The 25,939-nt window shown below is 38.0% G+C and overlaps 1 protein-coding gene across 1 annotated transcript in view; it reads right to left on the bottom strand.

Moving 5' to 3' along the window:
- Positions 1 to 3,210: 3,210 nt before the first annotated feature.
- large1 (LARGE xylosyl- and glucuronyltransferase 1) overlaps positions 3,211 to 25,939 on the bottom strand; it is a 39,499-nt gene continuing 16,770 nt past the window's right edge. The window contains exons 7-15 of the mRNA XM_047389813.1: positions 24,474 to 24,578; positions 18,855 to 18,967; positions 17,208 to 17,333; positions 16,293 to 16,448; positions 12,523 to 12,686; positions 8,685 to 8,963; positions 8,458 to 8,604; positions 7,599 to 7,794; positions 3,211 to 5,691 (exon numbers count right to left, since the gene is read on the bottom strand). Coding sequence (XP_047245769.1) covers positions 5,494 to 5,691; positions 7,599 to 7,794; positions 8,458 to 8,604; positions 8,685 to 8,963; positions 12,523 to 12,686; positions 16,293 to 16,448; positions 17,208 to 17,333; positions 18,855 to 18,967; positions 24,474 to 24,578 — 1,484 coding nt within the window. The 3' untranslated portion in view covers positions 3,211 to 5,493. The remainder of the gene's footprint in view (positions 5,692 to 7,598; positions 7,795 to 8,457; positions 8,605 to 8,684; positions 8,964 to 12,522; positions 12,687 to 16,292; positions 16,449 to 17,207; positions 17,334 to 18,854; positions 18,968 to 24,473; positions 24,579 to 25,939) is intronic.

The following is a 25,939-nucleotide window of genomic DNA, read 5'->3' as shown; positions in this document are numbered from 1 at the left end:
AGAGCACCTGTCTAAATCCTTTTTATTATCACCTTTAATTTTGCTGTAATTAATTTCAAACATTGTAAAAAGAAATTCTGCTTTCCACTTCATTTTATATTTGGCTCGGATTTTTTGAGAGGGCAAATGATTAAATGATAAGGTTTGTGTTTTAGATATTTATTTTGTAATTGGAATAGTGTACATACAGGTCCTTCTCAAAATATTAGCATATTGTGATAAAGTTCAAAAGTGGCTTGACCTGGGGAATGCGGCACCTGTAGCCCATTTCCTGCACACGCCTGTGCACGGTGGCTCTGGATGTTTCTACTCCAGACTCAGTCCACTGCTTCCGGAGGTCCCCCAAGGTCTGGAATCGGCCCTTCTCCACAATCTTCCTCAGGGTCCGGTCACCTCTTCTCATTGTGCAGCGTTTTCTGCCATACTTTTTCCTTCCCACAGACTTCCCACTGAGGTGCCTTGATACAGCACTCTGGGAACAGCCTATTTGTTCAGAAATGTCTTTCTGTGTCTTACCTTCTTGCTTGAGGGTGTCAATAGTGGCCTTCTGGACAGCAGTCAGGTCGGCAGTCTTACCCATGATTGGGGTTTTGGGAGTTTTAAAGGCCTCAGGAATCTTTTGCAGGTGTTTAGAGTTAACTCGTTGATTCAGATGATTAGGTTCATAGCTCGTTTAGAGACCCTTTTAATGATATGCTAATTTTGTGAGATATGAATTTTGGGCTTTCATGAGCTGTATGCCAAAATCATCCGTATTAAGACAATAAAAGACCTGAAATATTTCAGTTAGTGTGCAATGAATCTAAAATATATGAATGTTAAATTTTCATCATGACATTATGGAAAATAATGAACTTTATCACAATACGCTAATATTTTGAGAAGGACCTGTATATTTGAAATAAGTCCATTAGATTTGTGAGACAGGATTCTGAGTTCTGGAGGAAGACAATAATATCATCAGCAAAAACTCCTATACAATGCTCTTCTCCTGCTTAAGCAGCTTCACCCTTAAGTTGCAAAACACAATCTTCACTATGATAGAACTGATAAAGTCACTCGGAAACGTTTTCTCTGAGTTTTATCTTATGACAAATTTAATTGTAAGATGACATATGATTAGCTTTTACTTTGTCAGTACAGTGGTTACACAGAACCCATCTCCTTCCTGAACAATTTTATAATTGTTTGAACAGATTAATGTGGCAAGTTGTAAATAGAGAGCATTTTAATTTTACTTAGTATTTAAGGTTTTAATGAATCATTCAGCTAGTTATTTTCTCATCTTAGTGGCTGTTTCATTTGTTTTAGTTAATATTTCCTATAAAAAGCAACATTAGCAAAGATTTTTTGACATGTTTGAAGTTCAGTTCTTGCTGGTTGTTCTGTCAAAAAAACAAAATGCCTGTTTAGAAATTCTAAAAAATATTCTTACACTGTGAAAAGAATGACATATTTACAAATTATAAGTGACTTATTTAAGAAAAATGTAAAGTTTAAGAACTTGACTGGACCTGGGACTTGCATGTCTTGACTTGAGCTTACATCTGCACTTGAACTTGATTCAAGACTTGAGACTTACTAGTCTCTTGCAGAACAGTGACTTGGTCCCATCGCTTATACTGCATTTTCAGGCATCTGGATATTTTGAATGGACTAAACCTAAATAGTACTTGTGAAGGCCTTTACTCATATCTAGGCAGACTTGTTTAGATTTTTCCATGATGTCACACCAGGAAGGTTATGTTTGAGGTGTCCCTTAAAATACACCCACAGTACTTATGAAGGAACTTACAAGTTTATAAAGACATGACATCGTCCTCTTTAGCAAAAATATTGCTATACCCCGCCCCCCTCATATATAAAAAAACAAATCCCAGATATCAAGAAAAATAGGGTACATGTATTTTTATAAAATGTATATAAACATCTGGTTTCACCTGTATGTTACTCTTAGTGAGATTTACCCATTCAATTTCTACTCTGCTTCTTGAAGTTTTTAGGTAATAAATTGGATTAAAATATGAAATGTGATAAGCTGACCAGCTCCCGTTAAATGAAAGACGCCCATATGATGTCATTATTTATGTAGGGTGTATTCACACTTGCCACTTTTGGTTCACTTTAAACGAACCAGAGTTCGTTTCCCCCCTTGGTCCAGACCTTTTGTGCAGGTGTGAATACACTCAAGCGAACCCGGATCCGGACCAAACAACCGGACCGAGGCCCACTTTTTGAGGTGGTCTCGGTCCGCTTCCAAACGGACTCTGGTGCGGTTCGCTTATGGTCTGAATACGAACCGGCCCCGATCCGAACCAACTACAAAAAGCGTATGTCTCTTTGGACATAAAAAGCCACTATAGCCGGTAGCAAAGGTGTGTGTTGTAAGGTAATCACACCTGATGGGCTGTGTGTTGCTTAGCAACGCTACTGGCTTGTTGCGGGACAAGGCACGTAGAGAACGTCGGCGTTCAGCACGCATTCTCCGACGGGGTTCCTACATTATAAATGCAACGTATCAAAGTCTGTGTTGAATGAGCTGCTCTTCACCCTCACAATAATATTGCAGCTGTAATAATGGCATAAATATGCAGAACAGAGGTGCTGCACGCAGCACGTTTACAGATGTTTTCCTCAATTTCCGGGTCTGTGCTCTGTCCCGCCCCCGTCATTTCTGTCCAATGGGAGCAATGATCGTCACCCGCGTGGCTTTGATTACAAGTAATAGTTCACTTTCAATAAGTGTGAAAACAAACCGCACCAAATGAAAAAACATAAAGTTCGCTTTTAGTCCGGACCAAACAAGCGAACCAAAGGACTTTCCTGGTGTGAATACATCCTTAAAGACTAATGGTTTAAGAGATGCTGCTGGCATGTAATTGTGCAAAGTAGAAAAGCACGGATATTACATATAAACATTTACCAAATCTTTTCACTGCTTTGCTACCACAGCCGGTCATGATAGAACATCTGAAAAATGTGCATTATTTAATAAAATAATTTCCTATATATTTGGTCTACTTTTACATAGTTTTTTTTTAAAAGCAGCCCTAATAGGAATTACTGACCTTTGTAAACAGGACTGCTTACAAAGACAGGGGAACTCCTATAAAAAGTATTTAATTGTATTAATAAAATCAGCAGAAAGTATCCTTCTACATTTTAAGGGTAAACCATGGAGAGCGAAATGACTAAACAGCAGCACGGTGCTTGACTCTTTGCTTTTATTCAAGTAACAGCTGAGGTCCAGCCCAAGTTCCAGACTAGATTAGTTCTGCAAAACACAACACACACATACTGAGCATCAGATACAACAGTCACTCACACATCTTTAAAGAAAAACAAGCACTTTGTATCTTACATTCTGAGGGGAGACTGCAGTCACACAATAGGGGGAGAGAAAAGCCGTCCCCAAAGATAACCACCACTAGTTTCACCAGAGCACATGTTGATTTAGAGGCAGCTGTATCCCCAAGTGTCACCTAAGATCATAAGACCCAATGTCTCACCTGCAAGCTTAAAGATTTTTTTTTTCCTGGAGTTGTAGACCAGGTTGCTACAACGAGCCCAACTCCATATGTGATTTCCCAAGGTTTTTAATGATACAGCATCTGATTGAATTTAAGGGTGTAATCACACCTGCCACAGCCTCGATCCGACCCAACCAGCATAATTCCCCAAGTCATATTTCGACTTGGGAAGTCAATGTTTCAGCAGTGAGCATAGTCATTACTCCTTTTCAAGTTTCATTTGTCAGGAAAAGCATACTGAGCGTAGGCACAGTGTGATAATGTTAGTGTTGACGATAACGCTTTAAAACTTTAGTAAGCAATTGAAGCCTTAAGCAAAATACTGAATGACAACTCACTGATTTGGATTGGATTCTGTGCTTATTGCACTTTTTGTTGATCTGCTCTGTATTAAGAATCAGAGTCTAACAAGCTGATATTAGCTGGTTAATTAGCTCAGCAAACAAGCATGTGTTCTGCACCTCCACAGGCATGCCTGTTATGCCAACTGTACCTTCAGAAAGGTTCTACCTTAAAAACAGTAATGGACGGTTCTCCTTTACTTTAACATTCTGGTTTTCCCTCAGTGACTTTCCCAACGGCTTACTTTTTGTATTGAACAGAAGAAATATAAGTGAACAGTTGTGTGCCAAAGGATGGGAAGGAGAGATGATCACTCCTGAACTTTGGCTTTGATTAGGAGCAGTATGAGGGAAAACCTTAATGATTAAAAAAATATTTGAACCTTGGAACACCTCGATACCTGTAACTGGCCCATACCTTAATTGTCAAAGCTCATTATCTTTCTTGACTTTCATTTTGAAAGAAGCTCTAGATATTAGTGGATTTATCACATTAAAACATTTAACCTCTTTATAATCTTCTCCAAAAACTGTGCACTGAGAACATAGTTTAAAGGTTAGATTGCATCATGTTATACATTTTTAACAGTAAAAGTCCAGTTTTGCTCCTATGCTGAAGTTTTAGTAGTTGTTTGTGGCTTGGTCATAACATAATTAAAAAAGCTTTCTATAGTAATGCCATTTTGCCCTGGCCTCCACTTCTCCCTTCTCCACAGGACTAATAAAAAAAACAAAAAAACACTGGGGTCTCTAAAAGCCTCCCAAATTTTCAAATTGTTTTAAAAAGACCAACAACTAAAAACAACTCCAAACCCACAGACAGTGTTTGATTTAATCGCAGCTCCGTTTGTGGATGAAAAATGGAACAAATTATGTTTATCTTTGGGGGTTGTACACGCTGTAGAAAATACAACAATTTTTTGGCTCTTGCATCAGGCTAGTTCTCTCTTCTCAGCTGGGATGCAGCCACAACACACACCCATCTTAAAATAGTCTTCCCCCAATTTATTGTGGTGATATCTGACAGCATAGTGAAGGGAAAACACACAATTTAATGTCTGATACTGATACAGTGCTATTGTGAAAAAAACGAGAGAGAGATTTTTAATCTGTTTGCACATATTTACTACATTGTTTAATGTCGCTGCCAATCTGCACCCAAGTCATGATGTGCTGTCAGTTAAACTGTGGTGGCCTCTTCAGCTCTGCTCTTTCTAGGCTTTTTCCTAAGTTCTGTCCTGAAAGAAAGATAAACGCACTCCCAATATCATGTTATAGCCCCAAAATATGTCAGTGGTCTCACAAGTAAAAGACATTGAAACTGTCCTCTTCCTTGAAAGTGCCTGACAGATGGCACCATTGGCCCACAGAGCCTGTGGTCTTATACACCACAAAAGAGGTCCACTCTTCCTTGATTATCACTTCTACCCACAGTAGAGGATAAAGTATGATGTCAAAGAAGCTCAGGGCAATATCTTCTTTTAAAGTCTCAGGATCCAAGGTCTTTTCCTTGGAAAACAAAAGAAATTCTAAAGGGCCTCATTAAGTAATTAAATAGTGTATTTGACCTACTAACAGTTTGGGTAGATCAGTCCTAGGTGAGTTTGAGTCTGAAGTGGTGACTAGCTGTTGTTCTCAGCTGTCATGTATTTAAGAGCAGCGAAGCCAAAGCGACGAGACATGTTCTGTTGGAACTCCTCCTTCAGGATCTTAAGGCAGGCCCGATACTGCTTGTTGGAGCGAAACTTTGTGATGTCGAAGCTGGGAGCATGGGGCATATGGATCATGTAGGCATTTGGCAGGACCACAAACTCATAGTCCTATAGAGAGAAAAAAAACATTTTAGTAAAGTGTATATTGCTCCAGCTTCATTATATGGCTTTTACAGCTGTCACTACCTGTAGCACCTATAGATGTAAATATAATAGTCTTTTCTAAAAGATCTGCTCACATTTTTAACAAATGTGCTGAAAAAAAAACCCAAAACAAGAAATCAAGATGTTATTGGCTTCCTTGAGACAAAGAAGCCTAATCTGGCAGCCTATATGTCTAAAGTAGATATAGTCTTTCGTTTTTTGTTGTTTCTCAATCTCTACCTCAGTCTTATCTCTCCTGTTTGGTGTGTCAGCTGCATAGTTACTCCTCTGCCTCCTTTGATGATTAAGGTAAATGTTGTGTTTTTGTAATTTTGGAAGACGTTTTAAAGGTTGTCAGAATTGGAGGCCCTGCTCCAAGGGTAGTTCCCAGAAGAGTCCGTAAGGCTAGAGCTTCAGACAAGCTGGGTAACTGTATATAAGAAGTGTAGTCATAAACCCTACCAGGGGTCTGCAGCCTGTGACTCCAGCAAGTGGCTTGGATAATATTTATATAGTTAAATTAATCTCAATGCTTCAAAAAGCACAGAATAAAACAGGTAGAGGATCACTTAATGGATGAGATTTTTATAATGATGTGGCTTTAACTTGACTCTCGGGTTGCTGAAAAGCAAGTCAGTTGTTTTACAGAATTAGCTTAGAACTAGCTCTACCACTAGCCCTGGTTGAACCCTGAATTCACATTGTTGGCAAAGCCCTATCTGTGGAGTTTGTATGCATGTGTTGGTTCTGTCTAAATATCCAATTTGCCAAAAACATGCATATTAGGTTACCTTGCTTGCTTGCCAAGATTCTATGACATCGTCAATGATGTCAACTATAAATATATGTCCACATCAGTGTTTTCCGTTGTTTAGTTTTTTTTTTTTAGATTATATCTTTTTTTAATCTTCTAAAGATTTTTGACAAAAGTCACAACGGTTTTACTCAAAATAGCTGTGAGTGCTGAGCGTTGCTCCCTTTGCAGTCTGCAGCAGAATATACAGCATGCGCCTTTAATTGAATTAGGAATTTGGCTGGCTCAGCCTGTGCCACTGTTGCAAAATACAGTAGATGGAGCATCTGATTACCAAAAATAAGCCACGTGATAAAAGTTTGCTGATGATTTAAATGGTCGAGGTGGTTTTGGAGTACTTCAAGTTAGAAAGCAACAAATGGAGGTGTGGATTGTCTGTAAGGTTTTCTTTTTGTTTTGTTTTTCTAAAAATATAACTCTTTTAAACAGGTAAAAAAGAATCATTTAGAATACAAAAAGTAATTGATAAATTAATGAAACATTTGAAATTGGCAGTGGCACCCCTTGACTTTTTCAAATAATCATAGATGGGCATCAATGGTTGTTTGTCGTGAGTCTCTGTGATGCCCTGTGAAGCAGTAAATGGGTGTACAAAATGGATGTATTGATATTCATATTGCCAATACATAATTTTTGAGAAGAAATAACGGTGGGTTAGTTTCATAACAGTTTCTTAGTACTTAATTAGGTATGAACCAGCAACAGAAGTGCCTCACCCATTAAGGTTTGACTGTGCTTGAAGGATTCATGATTATCTTATTTTTTATTGGTTTCAAATAAATTAAATGATTAATATCTGTACCTGTTTAACAGAACAACAAATCTTTCTTTCTTTTGTATTTGTTTAACATCATTAAATGCATACCACCATTTATATTATTCTGAGCAACACTGATATTAATTTCAAGGCAATCACACCTGTCTTGCTACAGGAAAAATGACTGGGTAAAATGAAGTTAAAGGTCCATCAAAGTTGAAACATTCACTACAAAAGAGCTTAACTTTATAGTTTGAATACAATGACTTGGAGTAAAAAAAGAAAGAGAAGATGAATAACCTGTGCATCAAGCTCCATGATATGAGCCACCTTGTTCCAGCCAAAGCCCACAAAGCGGCGGTCATATTCAGGACTGTCTCTCCTCACCATCACATAGGGCTCAAAATCAGCCTCCCACAGCACTTTGTAGGGTGTGGTGGCTGTCCGCCATTTGGCAAAGTTAGTTGGTGCATGGCCTTTTGTCCACACATGGTACCTGTAAGGATAACAGAGTTAAAACAAAGAAGGGAATTTAGACAATGCTTTAATGTAATGAGCAGCGATACACATGTTTTCTACAAACCAAAAATTTTTAATAGCTGCATTCTGACAATGCTTTTACAATGAGAATATGAACAAAGAAATAACTGGACATGGTTCCTACATTGCATTATTGTATTTGTTTTATCTTTAACATTAAATTAAATATGTTACTGCAATACGTCATTGTTTAGCCTTATAAAAAATATATATTAATTGATATCTATGCCAAAAGACAGACAAAAATGTGTACCTTTATACCTGGAACCACAGCTATGTTAGTGGGGTTATTTAAGGCTAAAGAAGTTCATCTGAATAATATGTAAATAAGACTGGAAAAAAAATAAATCAATTTCTGCTAGGTAATTGTCTGATAAAAAGATCATACAACTAAGACAGTTTACAAGACTATATTCTTCAAAAGAATTTAATGTGATACAACTTAGCCTTTAGATTTTCTTTAGTGTTTCATTTTCCTCAAATGAGAGTTATTTTAGACTAATTGTATTATGAGAATGCTAGGATACGTTTTTTGAGTATGTGATAATGGGAGAAGTGAAACTATTTAAAATAACTCTTACACATGATAGGAAATAAAATGAGTGTTTCTGTTTTGCACCTAAAGGTAAATAGTGTGCCCATGTCCAGCTGAGAAAGTAATTCCGCCTTAGACTTTGGGAAGGAGAGGCGATATCTCAGAGTCTCAAAGGCTGGAACCACTAGGGCTTTCTTGGTGTTGGCCATGTCAAGCTGTATCACTGATTTCCTACAAGCACAGAAAATGATTAAAATTAAAGCAGGACACTATAAAAAAACAGTTTTTTGAAATACTTGTGTGTTTCTTACCTGAGATACTCATAGAGGCCATACATGGGCAGGAAGTCAATGTCTGATAAGAACATGTAGGGTGTGTTGACTTGCTGCATTGCCACATTTCGCAGGAGATTGACTGGATAGAACTGTCCCTCCTTGTAGACAATATGGTAACCTACATTTCCGCGACTCATTAACACTTCAGATCCCTGTGCGTAGCGCAGGAACTGCTGTGCCTCAGCATCTGAAAGGTATAGGGCTAAGCTGATGGGACCCTCCCAGTGCTTACAGATAGCTTCCATCATTTGGAGCCTACAGGGGAGGAAGGACAAGTATGGTGACCCCATAAAATATGATATAATTGAATTCACTCTCCAAACAATGACCTTCAATAGACATATGACAATTTCCAGTCAACTAGTCATTTTCCTTTCTTTGCCCAGAAATATACAATGATAATTCTTTAGTATATATATATTCTGTCTAAATTTAGCCTAAAGGAAAAGGTTGAAAGTCAAGACTAGTTAGTCCCATCTAACACTATACAAGTTTAGAAGGCGTGTAAAAATACACCCACCACATTAGATAAAACTATTCAGCATACTGGGTTCACAAGAAACAGATGAGACTTCAAAACTACAAACGTTTTTATGTTTTCAGAAATAGAGTAAAAGTTTCACAAACTATAAAACTGTGTTTTAAGAAGCTGTTCGAAGTGTAAATGAACCCATTCAATACTTCAAGAGGGGTACTGTGTTTCAGTTCTTGATATTGGTTTGCTGATGACCCATAGAGGGTATGCTGCACTGTTAATAATGTGAAAACAATACACAAATAATATTGTATATGCTAGAGACACATAATGAATTAATACATCCACAAGTATGTAATTAAATGCGTTGATATTAAAGCGGGCACAAAGTGGGGCAGAAAATACATTTAGCAATGAGCTTAGCGTTATTAGAGCACACTGCAAATGGCACAGCACAGAAAGTATTTAGTAATCAAGGGGATTTTCTGGCACAAAATAATGACTTATCAGATGCTTAAAATCTCCAAACGCAGTTATTTTAGAACTATTTGAAAAACTGTAATCTGCCTCTTCCCATACCCCTGCGGATTATGCTGGTGTTCCTAGGAAAAAAGGCATTTGGGTGGGCAGACCAATCAGGACTGTGCAATTCCAGTTGGGTGGGAAAGAATCAGATTTATCAAATGTTCATACAACTCCAATTCCAATGATCCCCAAAGTGCAAGTTAAAACCCAACATGCGAAGCCAAAGCCATATATCAACAACACCCAGACATGTTGCCGGATTCTCTGGGCCCGAGCTCATCTGAGGTGGACTGATGCAGAAAAAGGTGTGCTATGGTCTGACGAGTCCACATTGTAAATTCTTTTTGGAAATCATGGATGTCGTGTCCTCCAGCCCAAAGAGGAAAAGGACTATCTGGATTGTTATCAGCGCAAAGTTCAAAAGTCAAAATCTGTGATGGTATAAAGGTGTGTTAATGCCCATGGCACGGGTAACTGGCACATCTGTCAAGGCACCATTAATGCTGAACGGTACATACAGGTTTTGGAGCAGCATCTGCTGCCAACCAAGCAACGTCTTCTTCAGGGACGTCCCTGCTTATTTCAGCAAGACAGTAAATGCCAAGCCACATTCTGCCCGTGTTCCAACAGCATGGGTTCGTAGTAAAAGAGTTCAGGTACCAGACTGGCCTGTCTGCAGTCCAGACTTGTCTACCATTACAAATGTGTGGCGCATTATAAACAGCTAAATATGGCAATGGAGACCCTGCATTGTTGAGCAACGGAAGTTGTTCATCAAGCAAGGGCAAAGAATTTCACCTACAGAGCTTCAACAATTTGTGTCCTCAGTTCACAAATGCTTATTGAGTGTTGTTAAAAAAAAACATCAAATTAAAAATTTTTGAATATTTGCCAAAAAACGTTTTTCAGTTTGAACATTAAATATGTTTTCTTTGTAGTCTATTAAATTGCATATATATTGAACAGGATTTGCAAATCACTGTATTCTGTTTTTATTTGCATTTTACACAACGTTCCATTTCATTGTAACTCGGGTTGTCCAATAAGTGGTTGCACATGCTAATAATTAAGGCCTTTTAAAGCCATAAACAATTTTTCTTTCATGTAATTGGAGCTACCGACTGCAGACACATTGTCATTAAAGCCACCATCACAGAATAAACCTTTTATGTTCAACATTTTTATTAAATCATCTTACAATTTATAAGCTACAAACAAACATTGTGGCAAGGTAGCCTTGTTCACATTATTAATTCATTCCAAAGAACAGCATAGAACAGTGCAGAATGGATGGCTTTTTGGTGAGTGGATTTATGAAATTTTCTTAAATTTGTGCCACTGATGGGCATTGAGCCCATACAACACCAACAATTATCTGGTCTTCACTGCATTATTACCAATCAATAATTCAAGTGAAAGAATCAATTGTGGTCTGTTTTCTAAGCAGAGCACTTTGTTCTCAGACAGCATGTTTACTTGTAGTTCCTAGAGGATCTTCTGTATATTTAGAATGTAAAATGGGAAGCAGAGCTTGTTAATATAGTTTATAGATGAGGTTAATTGAGTTATCTCTGCAGGGATGCTCCATTGGGCTGAGTCTGCAGTAAGACACAGTGAGCAATTTAATCCACTCTGGCATCTTTACTATCTCTACTCATATGCCTCTTTTCATTCACAATTTCAACACTCCACTCCGTTGTCCTGACTCTACTCCGCACTAACCCTGTCATGTTTCCCTTCACACACTGACAGCTGAAAGCCCACCTCCAGGAGTCAGCATTGAGTGCTGTGCCCATTTGTATTGGTGTATTGGTGTTGGAGAGTCGGAGTTATATGGATACAATTCTGGAATAAGAGTTAAGTGTGTATTCTGTTTAGCAACTTCCATTCTTTGTTCTTGCTTAAAATAAAAATAAAAATCTCTCTTGCGGTTCTAATTCGAACAGCAGATAAAGTGCAAGTTAAGGCAAGTGTCTGTTCACTCACCCATATGACTTGCCATAATGTTTTAGTAGGTGCTTTAGTGTTCACGTCACATTTCGGCCCTCCTCAACCCCAATGGGACCTGCTAATGAACAGGTACCAAGAAAGAAGGGACAGTGCCAGAAAAGCCTGTAATAGATATGTTCGCATAACAGGCTGAGTAGGGTGGAGCCGGGCAAAGTAGAGCCCATGGAAAAGGGACGTCATTTTTTTTATTGAACCTAAAGAGTATTTTGGTGTTTGTTAGCACATTTCTGAGTAGAACAAAAAGCAGCAATGGCCTTAGAGAAGTAACTGTTCTTCCTGCCAATATGGAGAGAGTCTGAGAGATCATTTTCTTTTCATTTCCATCATTGTAAAGGCAGAAAGATAATTTTAAGGGATTGGACATGCTAGCAAGTTCATCCCTAAGTGAAATCATGCAGTGCTCAAACAAGGAACAAAGAGCTCTATTTTAAACTCCATAAAGCTAAATTTAAAAACAGAACTTGCTTGACCAAGTGTGGCTTGAAAGGATTGCCGGAAAAGGCCTTATTTCACTAGAAATACCTTGACAGTAAAGTTTAGGTTTGCAAGGATGCAACAGAACTTCTCAAAAATGGCCCTTATACAGACAAGACCAAGGCCAGGTGTCACCACTGGTTGATCTTGTTGATGGATAAACTTAAATAGTATTGTTTTAAAATAAAAAACAAATTAGTTTCCTGTATGGATCCAAAAGTAAGGCAATATTACTTCAGTCTGTTTAACAGATGTACCAAAAAACCTTAAAGTAGTTGCATTGTGCATCTCTAAAATTCAGAGTATGTGCCTGTAGTTTTATATCGGTACCTGTCCATAGATAGCTGGGCAACAAGAGTGACATCAGTGTTGTCAGAACTGGGCTCATACTCATAGTGGAGGAAATATTGATGCGTTCGATGAACTGTAAATCTCTCTCGTCGAAACTCGTAACAGGGGTCATCTTCATCTAGTTCTGAAAGAGTCTTTTGCAGCTGTAGACAAATGTAAGGAGATAGAAACAATTGGGTGACTTAGCATAAGATGGCTAAAATACTTGACTGAGTTACAGTAAGAGCACAGAGAAATCATACCAGCATTCCGTGTTGACATCATCCATCTTGTAACAAAAATGACGCTAAAAAACTCTGGTTTATGGGTAGTTATCAGATTACACATGTAATCTGATAACTACCCATAAATCCTTAATGATCTTGTTTTGAGAATAATTTATGTAATTCATCTTATCGGCGTCCCAGCTTGTTGAGTTTTTTTAAGTCACTGACTCTGATGCTGCTACCCCAACAGATGATGGCAGACAAGATGGAAATGGTCTCTGATCAATTTATTCCTGGAATCTTCTTTGTTTTGCTCACATTCCAAATGAAATGATTGTTCTCACACTATGCCACAAGGCAGTCCACCAGCTCTCTGTAATTAGCCTGTTGTTCATTTCTGATACACCAAAAATAATAAAGACTCATCTGAGTAATTCTGATAAAGATAGGACTCTTAACTAATACTGGGAATCTGAGGTGTACAGAATGAGAAGAGATGAGTACAGTCACCCTGTGTGCGCCTTTGCTGCATACACAGGTCAGGCACACAACCCTTCGGTCTAAGACATGATGATCTATTAGTCAAGTAGCCAATTGAAGGCTCTGTCTTCTGGAGTTTCTAGGCTGAATTGTGTTAAAGAACTGGAGAAATCAAATAACCTGATCCTCAATGTGCTGCCAGTTTAGTTCTGATGACAGTAGCTTTGTTAAAGCAGGGTTATGATGGCATCTTCAACTCCAAATCTACGGCAATAAACAGACTGCAGAGGGTCCTGATATGTGGTTGTTTTCTTACTCAAGTGTGCCAACAGGAAACTCTCTAGGGCCGTCATAATGTGGGATGTCAAGGCAGCAAATCTACAGTTGTTAAGGACCGATGGATGAACGTTCTTAGATACTGGAACAAGACAAAAGGATCTCTTGATTTGGTCAAATCAATCATAGACCAGGACCAACATCCAAGACCGACATGGAAGATTTAACATTTGAGGTGTGACAGAAAAGCTGCCAGTGAGGGGAAGGTTTAGGATCTCATGGGCTGATGGCAGGAGAGGAGGAAGCTGAACTTAACCTACTAAGGAATATTTTCTTTTATCTGTCTCTGTCCAGACTTCCAGTGAGCTCATCCTCTCTGTGCTTAAAGCCTGCAATCTTCTTTATCTCTGGATATATTCGTCTGATATTGCTCTGCTGGTGCTTGCTCTTCATCTTCTTCTTCCTTGCTGTTTCTAATCTTAACTTTCCATGTTGCTCTGGTATACTCAATATTTTCACTGTCACGCTCTTTTTTTATTGTCTAGCAGTTTCTGGAAGTCACTGGTGATTAAGGGTTTGTTATTGGTTAAGCACCTCACAACTCTGGTAGGGATGGTATGGTCTACACAGATGCTTAGGATGTCATGTACATGCATTGTCATGTACATGCATTGGGTTCAACAACTGATCTGATGACATTGTATGCAAAGTTGGAAACGGCCAATAATGGAATGTTTATTGTTGCCAACACCGGTGAAGTGCCTGGTTAAATAATATGGATGAAAACTTGCAGCTGACAGGTCCAAATCTGGGCTTCAGAAATTATATTTCACAGTAGCAGATTGTATATTACTCCATCAATGGTTGCCAAACACTGCTAATCCATCTATTTTGCTTTTGCCACTCTCTTCAAATCTCTGTCTACTCGTATAGTCAGAAAGGCAGGCAGAGAGATGCTGGAGTAGGGAATATAAACTTACAGCCATGTCTTAGTGAACACTTTATACTGCATCCCCAATACTCTTACTTGGACCTTGTCAGAGCTTCAAGTTAATTCCTTATGTTTGTCAGAGATATGACATTCATTATTATAAGCAATAGACAAAATGGTTTCAAACCTTTTTTTACTCATCTGGGTTTTGGCGTCTCAATTTACATATAATTTAAGCTATTCAAATGTTGATCAGCCAGCTGGTTCTAAACAACAGTCTTGTTGCTGTGTTTACGAATTATTACAGTATAAATGTAACAGCAAAAATTGTTTCCGTAGTACATCATTAAAAACCACAATGAGAAATCTTTCAAAAAAAGCAAAGTTTTAACCAAAAAAAAAAGAAAAGTTTAAAAAACAATAAATCACAAAGAGTGCAACAGTTATGCCAAAGCTGCCACCATGTGGGGCACAACTTTGCAATTAGAATTTCCTAAGAAGTCATCCATTTAGGTGGATGAATGACCTCATAGAAACGCAATTATTTTTCACTATGGAAAACTACAGCCAGACAGGGCTCACCACATAGCACGTCCCTTCGGGATGTGTGACTGGTTGAGTGCCAGCAAGATCCCTGGGCTACGTCCCAACAATTTAAATTAATTCTACAAATTTTGCCAAGTGTCACAATTACCATAACATTTAAAAAAAATAGTATGGTAACTTCTAACAACTGTTTTAACAATCAAGATTACAACATTGCTAAGTTTTTGGGTTTCAAATAAAGGTTATTTGTCTCTCATGTTTGTACACATTTTAAAGTAGGGTATGGTGCAAAGTAATAAATTAAAAATGGGCACATACTGTTCCTTAGCCACCCATTTAATATTCGCAGCTGCTTCATTTTGAAGACCACTAATCTCTCTCTCTTTGAGGTCAACAACCTGAAGGCAAGATTCATGAAGTGCAATATGATGACAGCCTAATGACTCCAGCTGTTGGAAGTTTCCTAATCATCCACCTCATTGGGGCAGGCCAGTGGGCTAAGGATGATTGTGAAAGTGGACTGAAATTTTAGTTTAATGTGATTCTTGTTTGTTTTGTAAATTTTATCTGTATTATTGGATGGTCAAATGTATTGTGTGTGGGTGTGTGTAAAAGAACCTTGGTGGCAAATGGTATAGTTTTGTGTAAATGCACTGTTCATGTCAAACCCCCTAAGGTGGATCAGTGGTAGTGTTTGTGGCTATTTAAGCAAGATTGTAGGATAATTGGGTTTTTATTTTTTTTATGTGAGGTTTTTGAAAAAGCTGCAGTCATGCCTGTGCCATAAACCTTAACTGGTGAGACCTATGCAAGTCTTCTTGAATAATTCAAAGGAAAACATTCAGAGCTTTGGAAAATTGCTGAAGCCTGTTGTTGCCTTTTTTATCTTATGGTCCTCTTCATGACTGCTGGTTTTCATCCTGTTTGAGGGTTCTACAACAACTAATCTCTACACTGTTGTTGTGTATTATTGAAAATAATAAAGAGCTCATCCATGCATATTCTCTGAAGTAGATGAGTAATCCTTGACAAGCAATTAAAAAGATAATTTAGCATTTTACGCAAATGCCGTCATAAGTTCATAAGTAATTATGTGTAAACATTCTTGCATTCATGAAAGGTTCAGGTATGTGTTGACAATATTACGTTTCATGCCAAGGCCAGGAGACTATTAGGCAGTTATTTTTTACAATTCACAAATCTGTTCATAGAACCTGAGTATTAGCTAGGAGCTTAGTTCATAAATATCTTAAATGTCCTCAGCTCTAACCTGCCACATTAGTTGAAATTTCGGAAGCAGTTTCACGTACATTTTCACTGTTGGGGTCAGCTTCACTTGGACAGCCAAACAGCTCTCGTCGCAGCAGGTTGCCATCATACTCAAGGAAAGTAAGATAAAGATTCCGAAAAAACTCAACATGCTTGTTCTTGACTCGCAGTTTCTTAGGGGAATTCCAGTGGATCACCTAAGGAGAACCATAGAGAGGAGGTCTTCAGGTTAAAGCCACTTTTCCCATATCTCAGTAACACTTAGAGGTTAGAAACACTAAAGACAAGCAATGGCCAGAAAATGTTTTCACTCAGCCAGTACACCTTTAGCCAGCCTACAGCAACATTTTACTACTGGTCAAAAGTTTTGGAACGCCTTTCCCACTTAATGGGTCTCTTTATTTTCATGACTATTTAAAGTGTAAATTCTCATCAGAGACAACAAACCTGTGAATGAACACACATTTACAACACACATGTAGTAAACAAAAAATGTAAAATAACATTAAAAAATATTTTAGATTTTTACAAAAATAGTCACCCTTTGCTTTGATGACTGCTTTGCTTTCTTGGTATTCTCTCCATGAGCTTCATGAGGTGGTCACCTGACATAGTTTTGCAAAGAGTCTTGAAAGAACTTCCCAGACGTTCATTGAGAGACGACCAAAGATTAATATTTCAGTCATTACAGCAAAGGGCAGCTACTTTAAGGATTCAAAGATATAACATATTTAGGGTTATTTTACAATTTTTTTGTTTGCTACGTAATTGCATATGTGTTCATTCACTGTTTTGATGCCTTCATTGAGAATCTACGTACAATATAAACAGTCATAAAGATAAAGAAAACCATTAAATGAGAAAGGCGTTCTAAAACATTTGACCGGTTATTTATATGCATGTATGTGTATACTTGCAAAGATTGACTTTAAAAAGTTGTGAAATCCAGGTCTCACCTTCAGGTCTGATACATCTTTGTAGCATTTTTCAGAGCGAGTGTGGTCTGACAGCTGGACATTCCAAAAGCAGGGTAGCTGGTACACAAGGAATGGGTTCTGCTTGATCACTGCATTAAAGATGTCCTAAACACCAAAGATGTGCATGACAGTGTGACAGAGCTTACTAAAAAACAACAAACTGCTTGATGACAGTGGACAATGTATCTGGTATGTTTACTGCCACATGACAGCCCATGTGTAGAAAAGAGTTTTATCTGATCCTCCTTCTGGTTGCAGCCTGTGATCTTCCACATCCCTGACCTACATATCTCTTATATTGTTCTGCTGGAGCTTGATCTCTCCTGTCTCTATAGGTTGCTTATAAATACTCATCTTTCTCTCACACTGAATGCTCTTTTTGTCTTGTTTAGCAGCTCCATCAGGTCGCTGGTTATCCAGGGTTTGTTACTGGGGAAGCATGTAATTGTTCTGGTCCGGATGATATTGTCCAAACAGAAGTTTATTTAGTCAGTCTCACACTCAGTAATGGCATTGATGTCATCTCTATCTGACTGGCTCAGCGCATCCCAGTCATTAGCTTTAAAACCACCCTGCAGAGCTTCTTCAGCTAACTCTGGTGAAATCTCTTGGTAAATAATATGGACAAAAAATGAAGGGTAACGGTTCAATATCTGTGCTGCAGAGACGGTATTTCATCGAAGCATGTCCTGTATCTGAGGCGACTGTGGCTCAGTAGGAAGAGTAGTCGTCTTGCAATCAGAAGGTTGTGGGTTCGATTCCAGCTTCCTCCTGCCATATGTCAATGTGCCCCTGGGCAAGGCACTTAACCTCAAGCTGCCTACCGATCCGTGTATGAATGTGTGAGCGTTAGTGAGTGCGATGCACATGCACTGCTAATCCACCGCCTTTGCTTTTGTCACTCCTCTTCAAAATCCGAGATATGGAGTTAAGTCTATTATTGTACAGCCATGTCTCAGTGAAGCACATAATACTGTACTGTCGACCCACTGCATTGGTCCTTGTCACCGCTTGAAGTTCATCTACTTTGTTTGCTGAAGATCTCACATTGACCAAAAGGATTAACTGAAGAGAGTTTCAACTTCCCAGCATCCACGGCGCCTTCTTTTTAACTCATCTGAGCTTTGTGGTCACAGTTTTGATATTATCTGAGCTTTTAAGATGCTACTCGGCTACGCCCGGTAGTAAAAAACAAAAAACAACAACACATTGTTGCCATGGTTACATATCATAAAAACTGTCCAAAAGTTTAAAATAAAGTTAGCTGTCCATGTAGAGTGAATGGAGAGGAAACTGAGGAATGGACTGACTCAGATCAGAATTTGTTTAATTAGATTTTCTTGTAAATTCTATTCATGAATGGACCACTGGAAATATTGGAAACAGCTACCCCAACAACAGCCCCAAGTTGTGATAAGGTGTTCATAATAACTTTGAAGAAACATAGATAATAAAAACTTATTATGTTTGACTTCTTTTTAGAATTAATTAAGCATATTTCAATTGAAACTGAAATTATACACGTTTCCAACATTTGTTCCATAAGCTATGATTTTTAAAATACATTTGAATATAATAATTAAGTTTCTGCAGGTGTAGGAAGGAATGCGTGTAAGTGTTTGTAACCTGGTCTGCCAATGACGTGGACAGCATGCTCATTAGTTCACTTTCTGCAGTCAACCTCCACATCTGCTCCCATCTGACCTTCCGTAACCGATCCAGGAGAAGCAAAATAACCCCTGAAAGAAATGTAAAAGCATGCATGCGCGCGCACACACACACACACACACACACACACACACACACACACACACACACACACACACACACACACACGAACACACACACACACGAACACACACAGAAACAAAAAGATTATTTTGCAGTTTTAAATAATGTGCTCCTGACGTCTAAGCTAAAAGTGAACTTATGAGCTAAACACGATTTATTTATCTGCTCTCAGTGTATCGGTTTTTGAATGTGTGTGTGTTTGTAAGTGCAATTAGGTGACTGTGGGTCTAGTGTAAAGCGCTTTGAGTGGTCGGTATGACTGGAAAAGAACTATATAAGTCCATCTGTTTACCTTTTTTTTACCATTTAAATGATTTGCTCCCGTATCGGTCATTCTACTTAAAATATTATTTTATTTATTTATTAGATTTATTTGATAAGGATAGTAACATAATAACATAGACAAACCGAATTAAACAGCAGTCCCATGCCTGTATCATGTTGCTTATAGCATAAGCTAGTTTGCAGCACTTGTCCCTAGATATGCTTTTATTGGCAATATGCACTGCCTGGCCAAAAAAAAAAAGTCGCCACCTGGATTTAACTAAGAAAATCGGTGCGAGCTTCCCATTGGATAATTACTGCATTGGCAATTATGTTTCAGCTGACTACAAGTTATTTAACCTCAACTGATGCAATGAGTTGCTTCTCATTTTTTAAACAACCATGTCGGAAGGCACATCCCGTGGTCATGTAAAAGATGTCAGTCTGTTTCAGAAAGGTCAAATCATTGGCATGCATCAAGCAGAGAAAACATCTAAGGAGATTGCAGAAACTAACAACATTGTGTTAAGAACTGTCCAACGCATTATTAAAAACTGGAAGGACATCGTCTTCGAGGAAGAAATGTGGCCAGAAAAAAATCCTGAATGATCGTCATCGGTGATCACTTAAACGTTTGGTGAAATCAAATCGAAGAAAAACAACAGTAGAACTCCGGGCTCTGTTTAATAGTAAAAGTACGAGAATTTCCACACGCACACTGTGAAGGGAACCAATGGGATTGGGACTGAACAGCTGTGTAGCCTTAAGAAAACCACTAATCAGTGAGGCCAACTGGAAAAAAAATGCTTCAATTTGCTAGGGAGCATAAAGATTGGACTCTGGAGCAATGGAAGGAGGTCATATGGTCTGATGAGTCCAGATTTACCCTGTACCAGAGTGATGGGCACATCAGGGTAAGAAGAGAGGCAGGTGAATGATGCACCCATCATGGCTAGTGCCTACTATACAAGCCTGTGGGGGCAGTGCTATGATCTGGGGTTGCTGAAGTTGGTCAGTATGTGTTCAAAGAATGAGGCCAGCTGACTACCTGAATATACTGTCCAAGTTATTCCGTCAATGAATTTTTTTCTCTCCTGATGGCACGGGCATATTCCAAGATGACAATGCCAGGATTCATCGGGCTTGAATTGTGAAAGAGTGGTTCAGAAAGCATGAGACATCATTCCCACACATGGATTGGCCACCAGAGTCCAGACCTTAACCCCTTTGAGAATCTTTGGGATGTGCTGGAGAAGGTTTGCGCAGCGGTCAGACTCTACCATCATCAATGCAATATCTTGGTGAAAAATTAATGCAACACTGGGTGGAAATAAATCATGTGACATTGCAGAAGGTTATCGAAACAATGTCACAGCGAATGTGTGCCGTAATCAAAGCTAAAGGCGGTCCAACGAAATATTAGAATGTGTGACCTTTTTTTTTTGTGGCGACTTTTCTTTGGCCAGGCAGTGTATCTAAAACTATTAGGAAACGAAATAGTAATAATGATGTAAAATAATAAGACATGATATTGACAACGTATTCAAAATCGTACATGTAAAACCAAAAAATTAAAAACATGGCAATAAAAAGGAAACACTAAGTGTAGATACAATGCTGTTTTTGAAATATCCAGAGTTTAATTTGCTTTTTAAACATATTGAAGCTGGTCATAGATTTTAAATTGACAGGGAGTTAATTCCAAATTGCAGATCTTCTCACAGAAAGAGTACTTTGAGCAAAAGTGGTTCTACAGAAGGGGACCTTACAGTTGCCGTTTAAAGCTGCTTGGGTAAATCTGCTGTTGCCCTGCAGTTCCTGTACATAATTGCTTAAAGATTTGGGTGCAAGTACATTTAAACATTTAAAAATCTAATTTTAAAACATTGCAATTTAGCCAGAATATAACAATGATGAAATATGATTGGCTTTTGATATAAAACCTTCAAGGCCCGATTGTAGAGACTTTCCAATGGTTTGAGTGTGGTTTGGTTAGTCTGTGACCAGACAGTAACTCCGTAAGACAAATGTAAAAGAATCATTGAGTTGAAGAATATCTCTGCACAGTGAAGTGTTAAACATTTTCTAATAATTTTAAAACAATTTATGTTTGATCTAACAGTTTTGGAGATTTTACCAACAAGGCTTTTAAAATTTAACTAAGCATCCATAATTATTACCAAGTATTTTTCCTGTGATACTTGTTCAATTGGATCCCCGTTGATTCAAATATGCAAGGACTGTGATGGAGCGCTTTGAGTGCCTTGTTGCTGAAAAGTGCTATATTAATAAACTTGACTTGACTTTATTGAAAAGCAAATACACATCGTTTTCTTTGCATTAAGAGTTAAGCAGGAGTCATTTAACTACAATGATATTCTCTATAAGCTATTATTAAATTTTTTACTGACTACAATACTGTTTTTATCCAACGCGACGATGATAGTGTCATCAGCGTACATTTGCAGGTTAACTTCAGGACGAATTTCAGGAAAACTGATACACTAATTAGAGAAACTTTTTTTCAAATTCTGTTTCCCCTTTATTTACATAGGTTAATCGCACTATACCTCATTTTCAAAATCAAGATTTTTTTAAATAGACATACAAGATTAAAAGTAGGTATGCACAGCATATCGCCATCAATGTAGTCATTTTCTAACATATTGGTATTGGTCCAATAAGTAAAACCGGGTCGATATTAATAATTGATATTTATTTCCACCTTTTTGCCATTTCTGTGTGTGTTCCGGCTTTGTGGTATTTATTTGGGCATATGACAGTGATAGTGATGAAGCGTAGGATTGTGGCGCGAAGCACATAGGCAATTTTAGCAGTGTGCTCGTTTCTTTACGGTATTAAAAAGGCTAGTGAAATATATACAATATATGTAATGTGGCTCAATAGTGGTTATTGGCTATAAGAGCAAAATTAATATTGAATAATGATATTGGCCCATATTTTCATATCAGTGCACCTCTAGATAAAAATACGTTATATCAGTACAATTTATATAAAAAATAAATTGAACAATACCACTGAAAATAAAATAAGGAAGACATTAGCAATAAAGCATTAGGAACATAACCAAGCCATCCAATGACACTTTTACCATTGTCCTTGAAAATACGTTTCAAATGCTTCAGTGCATAGCCTCAGATCTAGTTTGTTTGTAGCAAGAAAAAAAAGTGAATAATGCTCCCCACCCCTCCAACTTCTGCATGTAACTTCCATGCACCACATTCTGATCGGACTGCACAATTTTGCCAATAATGCTTAAAGTGCCATGTTCAACCAATTTTATCTAACTCAAAAAATGTATTTCAATTTTCAAAAATGTCTACCACCACTGCTCAGGTAAATTTTACTCTTGCAACATAATAGGTAATAGGTAAACAACAATTTGAAATTGTTCTATTATCATTATTTATTATCAATATTGTTTCCAAATCAATTAAAGTTATAAGTTAACTTCAGCATAAACATTAAGGTTATTAGTTTGTTTTTTTCATCATTAAATTACTCTCAACAACACACTTGGAATATCTTCTTTGCATTACATACTCGTTAGGGTTAAATTACAAATAAAAGGCTCTTATTAAGGTTTGCTGTGCTAATGCAAGAAAACTGAGACAATTAACCAATAAACTCTACAGTGGTTAAAATTTCTCCGCTGAGGTTTATCCTCCTTCTGCTTCCATCTGCAGTGATGAGTCTTTCACGATACTGTTGTACATACTTATTAATACTGTATTAATGCGTTTTTATGCCCCATGTTACACTGCATACAAGCTAAGACAGTAAGAGATGGAATGTGCTACTGTGATTTGACCTGTGCAGGCAGCGGCTATGTGTTCTGGAGGAATGCTCTTTGTTGTTGTAAATGCTTGCTTACTCTGGTCTGGGCTCGTAAAGCTCCTCTGCATGTTACATCCCCTACTTGGAGTATTTTGTTATCCTGCACATAGACGGCTACTATCCATCCGTGGCTCACGCCAACAATACGTTCAAGGAACAATTTATTAATGGTAATTTTATTTTTAAACTGTAAGATTCACAATAGTAATACTTCACTAAAGCCATGCTGATTAAAACCAGTAACGATTTAGTCCCTCCAACAAGAGTTAATTTATAAATGGCAGGAAAATGAGGAAAAAGAAACTTATGCGTCTCGGCAGGAGCATAAAACTACAGTACATTGTAAAGAATGTCCCTCAGAGACAATACACGGACACTCATGAGAACGTTTGTCTCCTTTATGATCTGACATCGTCATATTGCCGACCCCTATTTCACAGTAATCAAATAAATCAGCAATTAAAGAAAGAAATCACAGATTAACAAAAATAAACAAAGCACAGATTTTAACGAAATCAGATTAATACCATCAACCTGTTTTCACATGTCTTAAGTTTAAATAATTATTAAAATAATTCTTTAAACTGAAAAATGAACTTACGAATTACAAATCCTAAATTACTCATCTGAAAATACTTAATGAATTTTGAGTTTTCATGGCATCAGTTATTTAAATATTAATCTTCAACTTTTTTTTTTAACCTTGTTTCACAAAAAAAATCATTCCCGTTTTTTATCCAATCCAACATAGCATATCACAAAAGTGTCTGATTGGATGCAGAAAACCTTTGTGATTAGCTGATTATGTGGTTCATTAAAATATTTTGAGCCGTAACCTTTTTCCCAGGTTGATGCTGGTGATAACTCCCCCAGCAGTGTCGACCGATGTCTTGCTGAGGGACTGAGAGAGGAAGAAATACTGCAGTTGCAGAATAAGAAGCCAATAATTTCTCCAATAAAACTATAAAAGATGATTCTGTCACAGCTGCTACGCATTATATACTATTACAACAAATTCAACAGACATGTGGAACTATAAAAAATAAAGGGATTTTTGCAGGCACTGATATCCATGTTCTGTTGCTTCTCAGCCAAGAGAAGAGAGGAAACTGTTCCATTTGAGATTCAAATCTAATGTTTAAGCTTTAAAGCTTTGAATTTTTCAATGTTTACCACTGTGAATTCTAATCACTTTGGAGTGTTGTGGCGGTTTTGATTGGGCATCAGAACATGATTGGTTTACTTTAAATGGAGGATTAACTCTTTGACAGCCATTAACAGCTGTCAATTATTTTAAATAAATTACAGCTAAAGTTATAAGAAAGTACTCACCAGTGTTGAAACCTCTACCTAGTGCTGGCCAGGGTCGATGGTTTTTCCACAGATTTCCCAGGTACCAGTCACTCTGGTTCTCTACTAGACCCAGAACCTGCTGTCCTGAGCAAAGCAAAAACATCAGTTTTACGCTATAGACATTAAAAGTGCTTTATGAGGTACTCTCCCCTTATGGGGGAGGAGGGTGTAGTCAAACTCAGGGTCTTCTATCCTCCATCTGCACATGGATAACTAACTTCCCGTCTGATCGTTGTTAAGAGAGTTACACTGGGATGCCACATATTTACAACCTCAGCACCAGTTATTCCGCAGGGTTGTGTATTGAGACCCGCTGTTCTTTGCATTCTACATACATGTCTGCATTACCACTTGTTACAGCAACACCATCTTCAAGTTTGCTGAATATACCACACTCATCTCAGGGGGCAGATGAGTCCAAGTATAAGTGTGAGGTTTACCAGGTAACGGTGTAATGCAGGGGAAACAACATGTTTCTCAACACCTCTTACACTTCCTAGGGCTCAACTTGGAGGAGGATTTGAGCTGGAGAAGGGACCCCTCTGAATTTCTGAAGAAGGCCCAATGAGGCTGTACATCGTGAGTGTGCTCAGGAAGTACCACGTCTCCCAAAGGCTGCTAGTGTCCTCCACTGTACTCACATATTGCATATCTGTGTGGTACGGCAGCTTTTTAGTGTAACATGTATTGTATGGTTTTATGCTGAAAAACAAATCTGTTAATGGGTAGAAATACAAAAAAATAAAACAACCTGGTTTTACAAATGTGTTTGATACTTTGATGAACAACTTTTAGAATACATTTCAGCCTTTAGCCTTGTTTGGTAGGGGTCTATCAGCATTCTCATCTTGAATTGACAATATTTAGTCTACTCTGCAAATGTTCTCCAAATCTATCAGACTGCTGGGACATTTCTTGTTCTCGGCCCTCTTCAGATGACCCCACAGATTTAATTCTAGATTCTGGCTTCCAAAACGTAACTTTTGATTCTACTCACTGATGCTGAAAATCACAATCCTTCAACTTTCCAGCAGACATCTATAGCCTGTGGGTCTAAACTGTCTGATATTTATTGTTCATAACTATACTCACCTTGACAAAAGGTCTAGATCCATCTAAGAAAAGTAACTCCAGAGTATGATACTACCTTACTCTTTGGAAATGTAGCCAACAACAAGATGTTGGAGTCGAGGATATGATCCTGCAGCCATGCCTTAGTCAAACACAGACATGGCTGTGTTTTGCTGAGACATATCTGCATTCCCGATAGTCTCCCTGTTACCTTGTTATAGCTTGAAGTTAATCAAATTTGTTTGCCCAACACCTCACATTGCCCATTATGATTGATAGAAGAGACCGTTTAGACTTCCTTCTTTTCTCTCGTATCTTTGCTCCTGCTTTGCATCCACGGCACTTCCTTCTCAACTCTTCTGGGATTTGGGGCT

Source organism: Girardinichthys multiradiatus, chromosome 17, assembly GCF_021462225.1.
Source record: "Girardinichthys multiradiatus isolate DD_20200921_A chromosome 17, DD_fGirMul_XY1, whole genome shotgun sequence".
Classification (NCBI taxonomy): domain Eukaryota; kingdom Metazoa; phylum Chordata; class Actinopteri; order Cyprinodontiformes; family Goodeidae; genus Girardinichthys; species Girardinichthys multiradiatus.
Note: the sequence above shows the minus strand (reverse complement) of the source record. Positions and strands in the feature narration are given on the sequence as shown.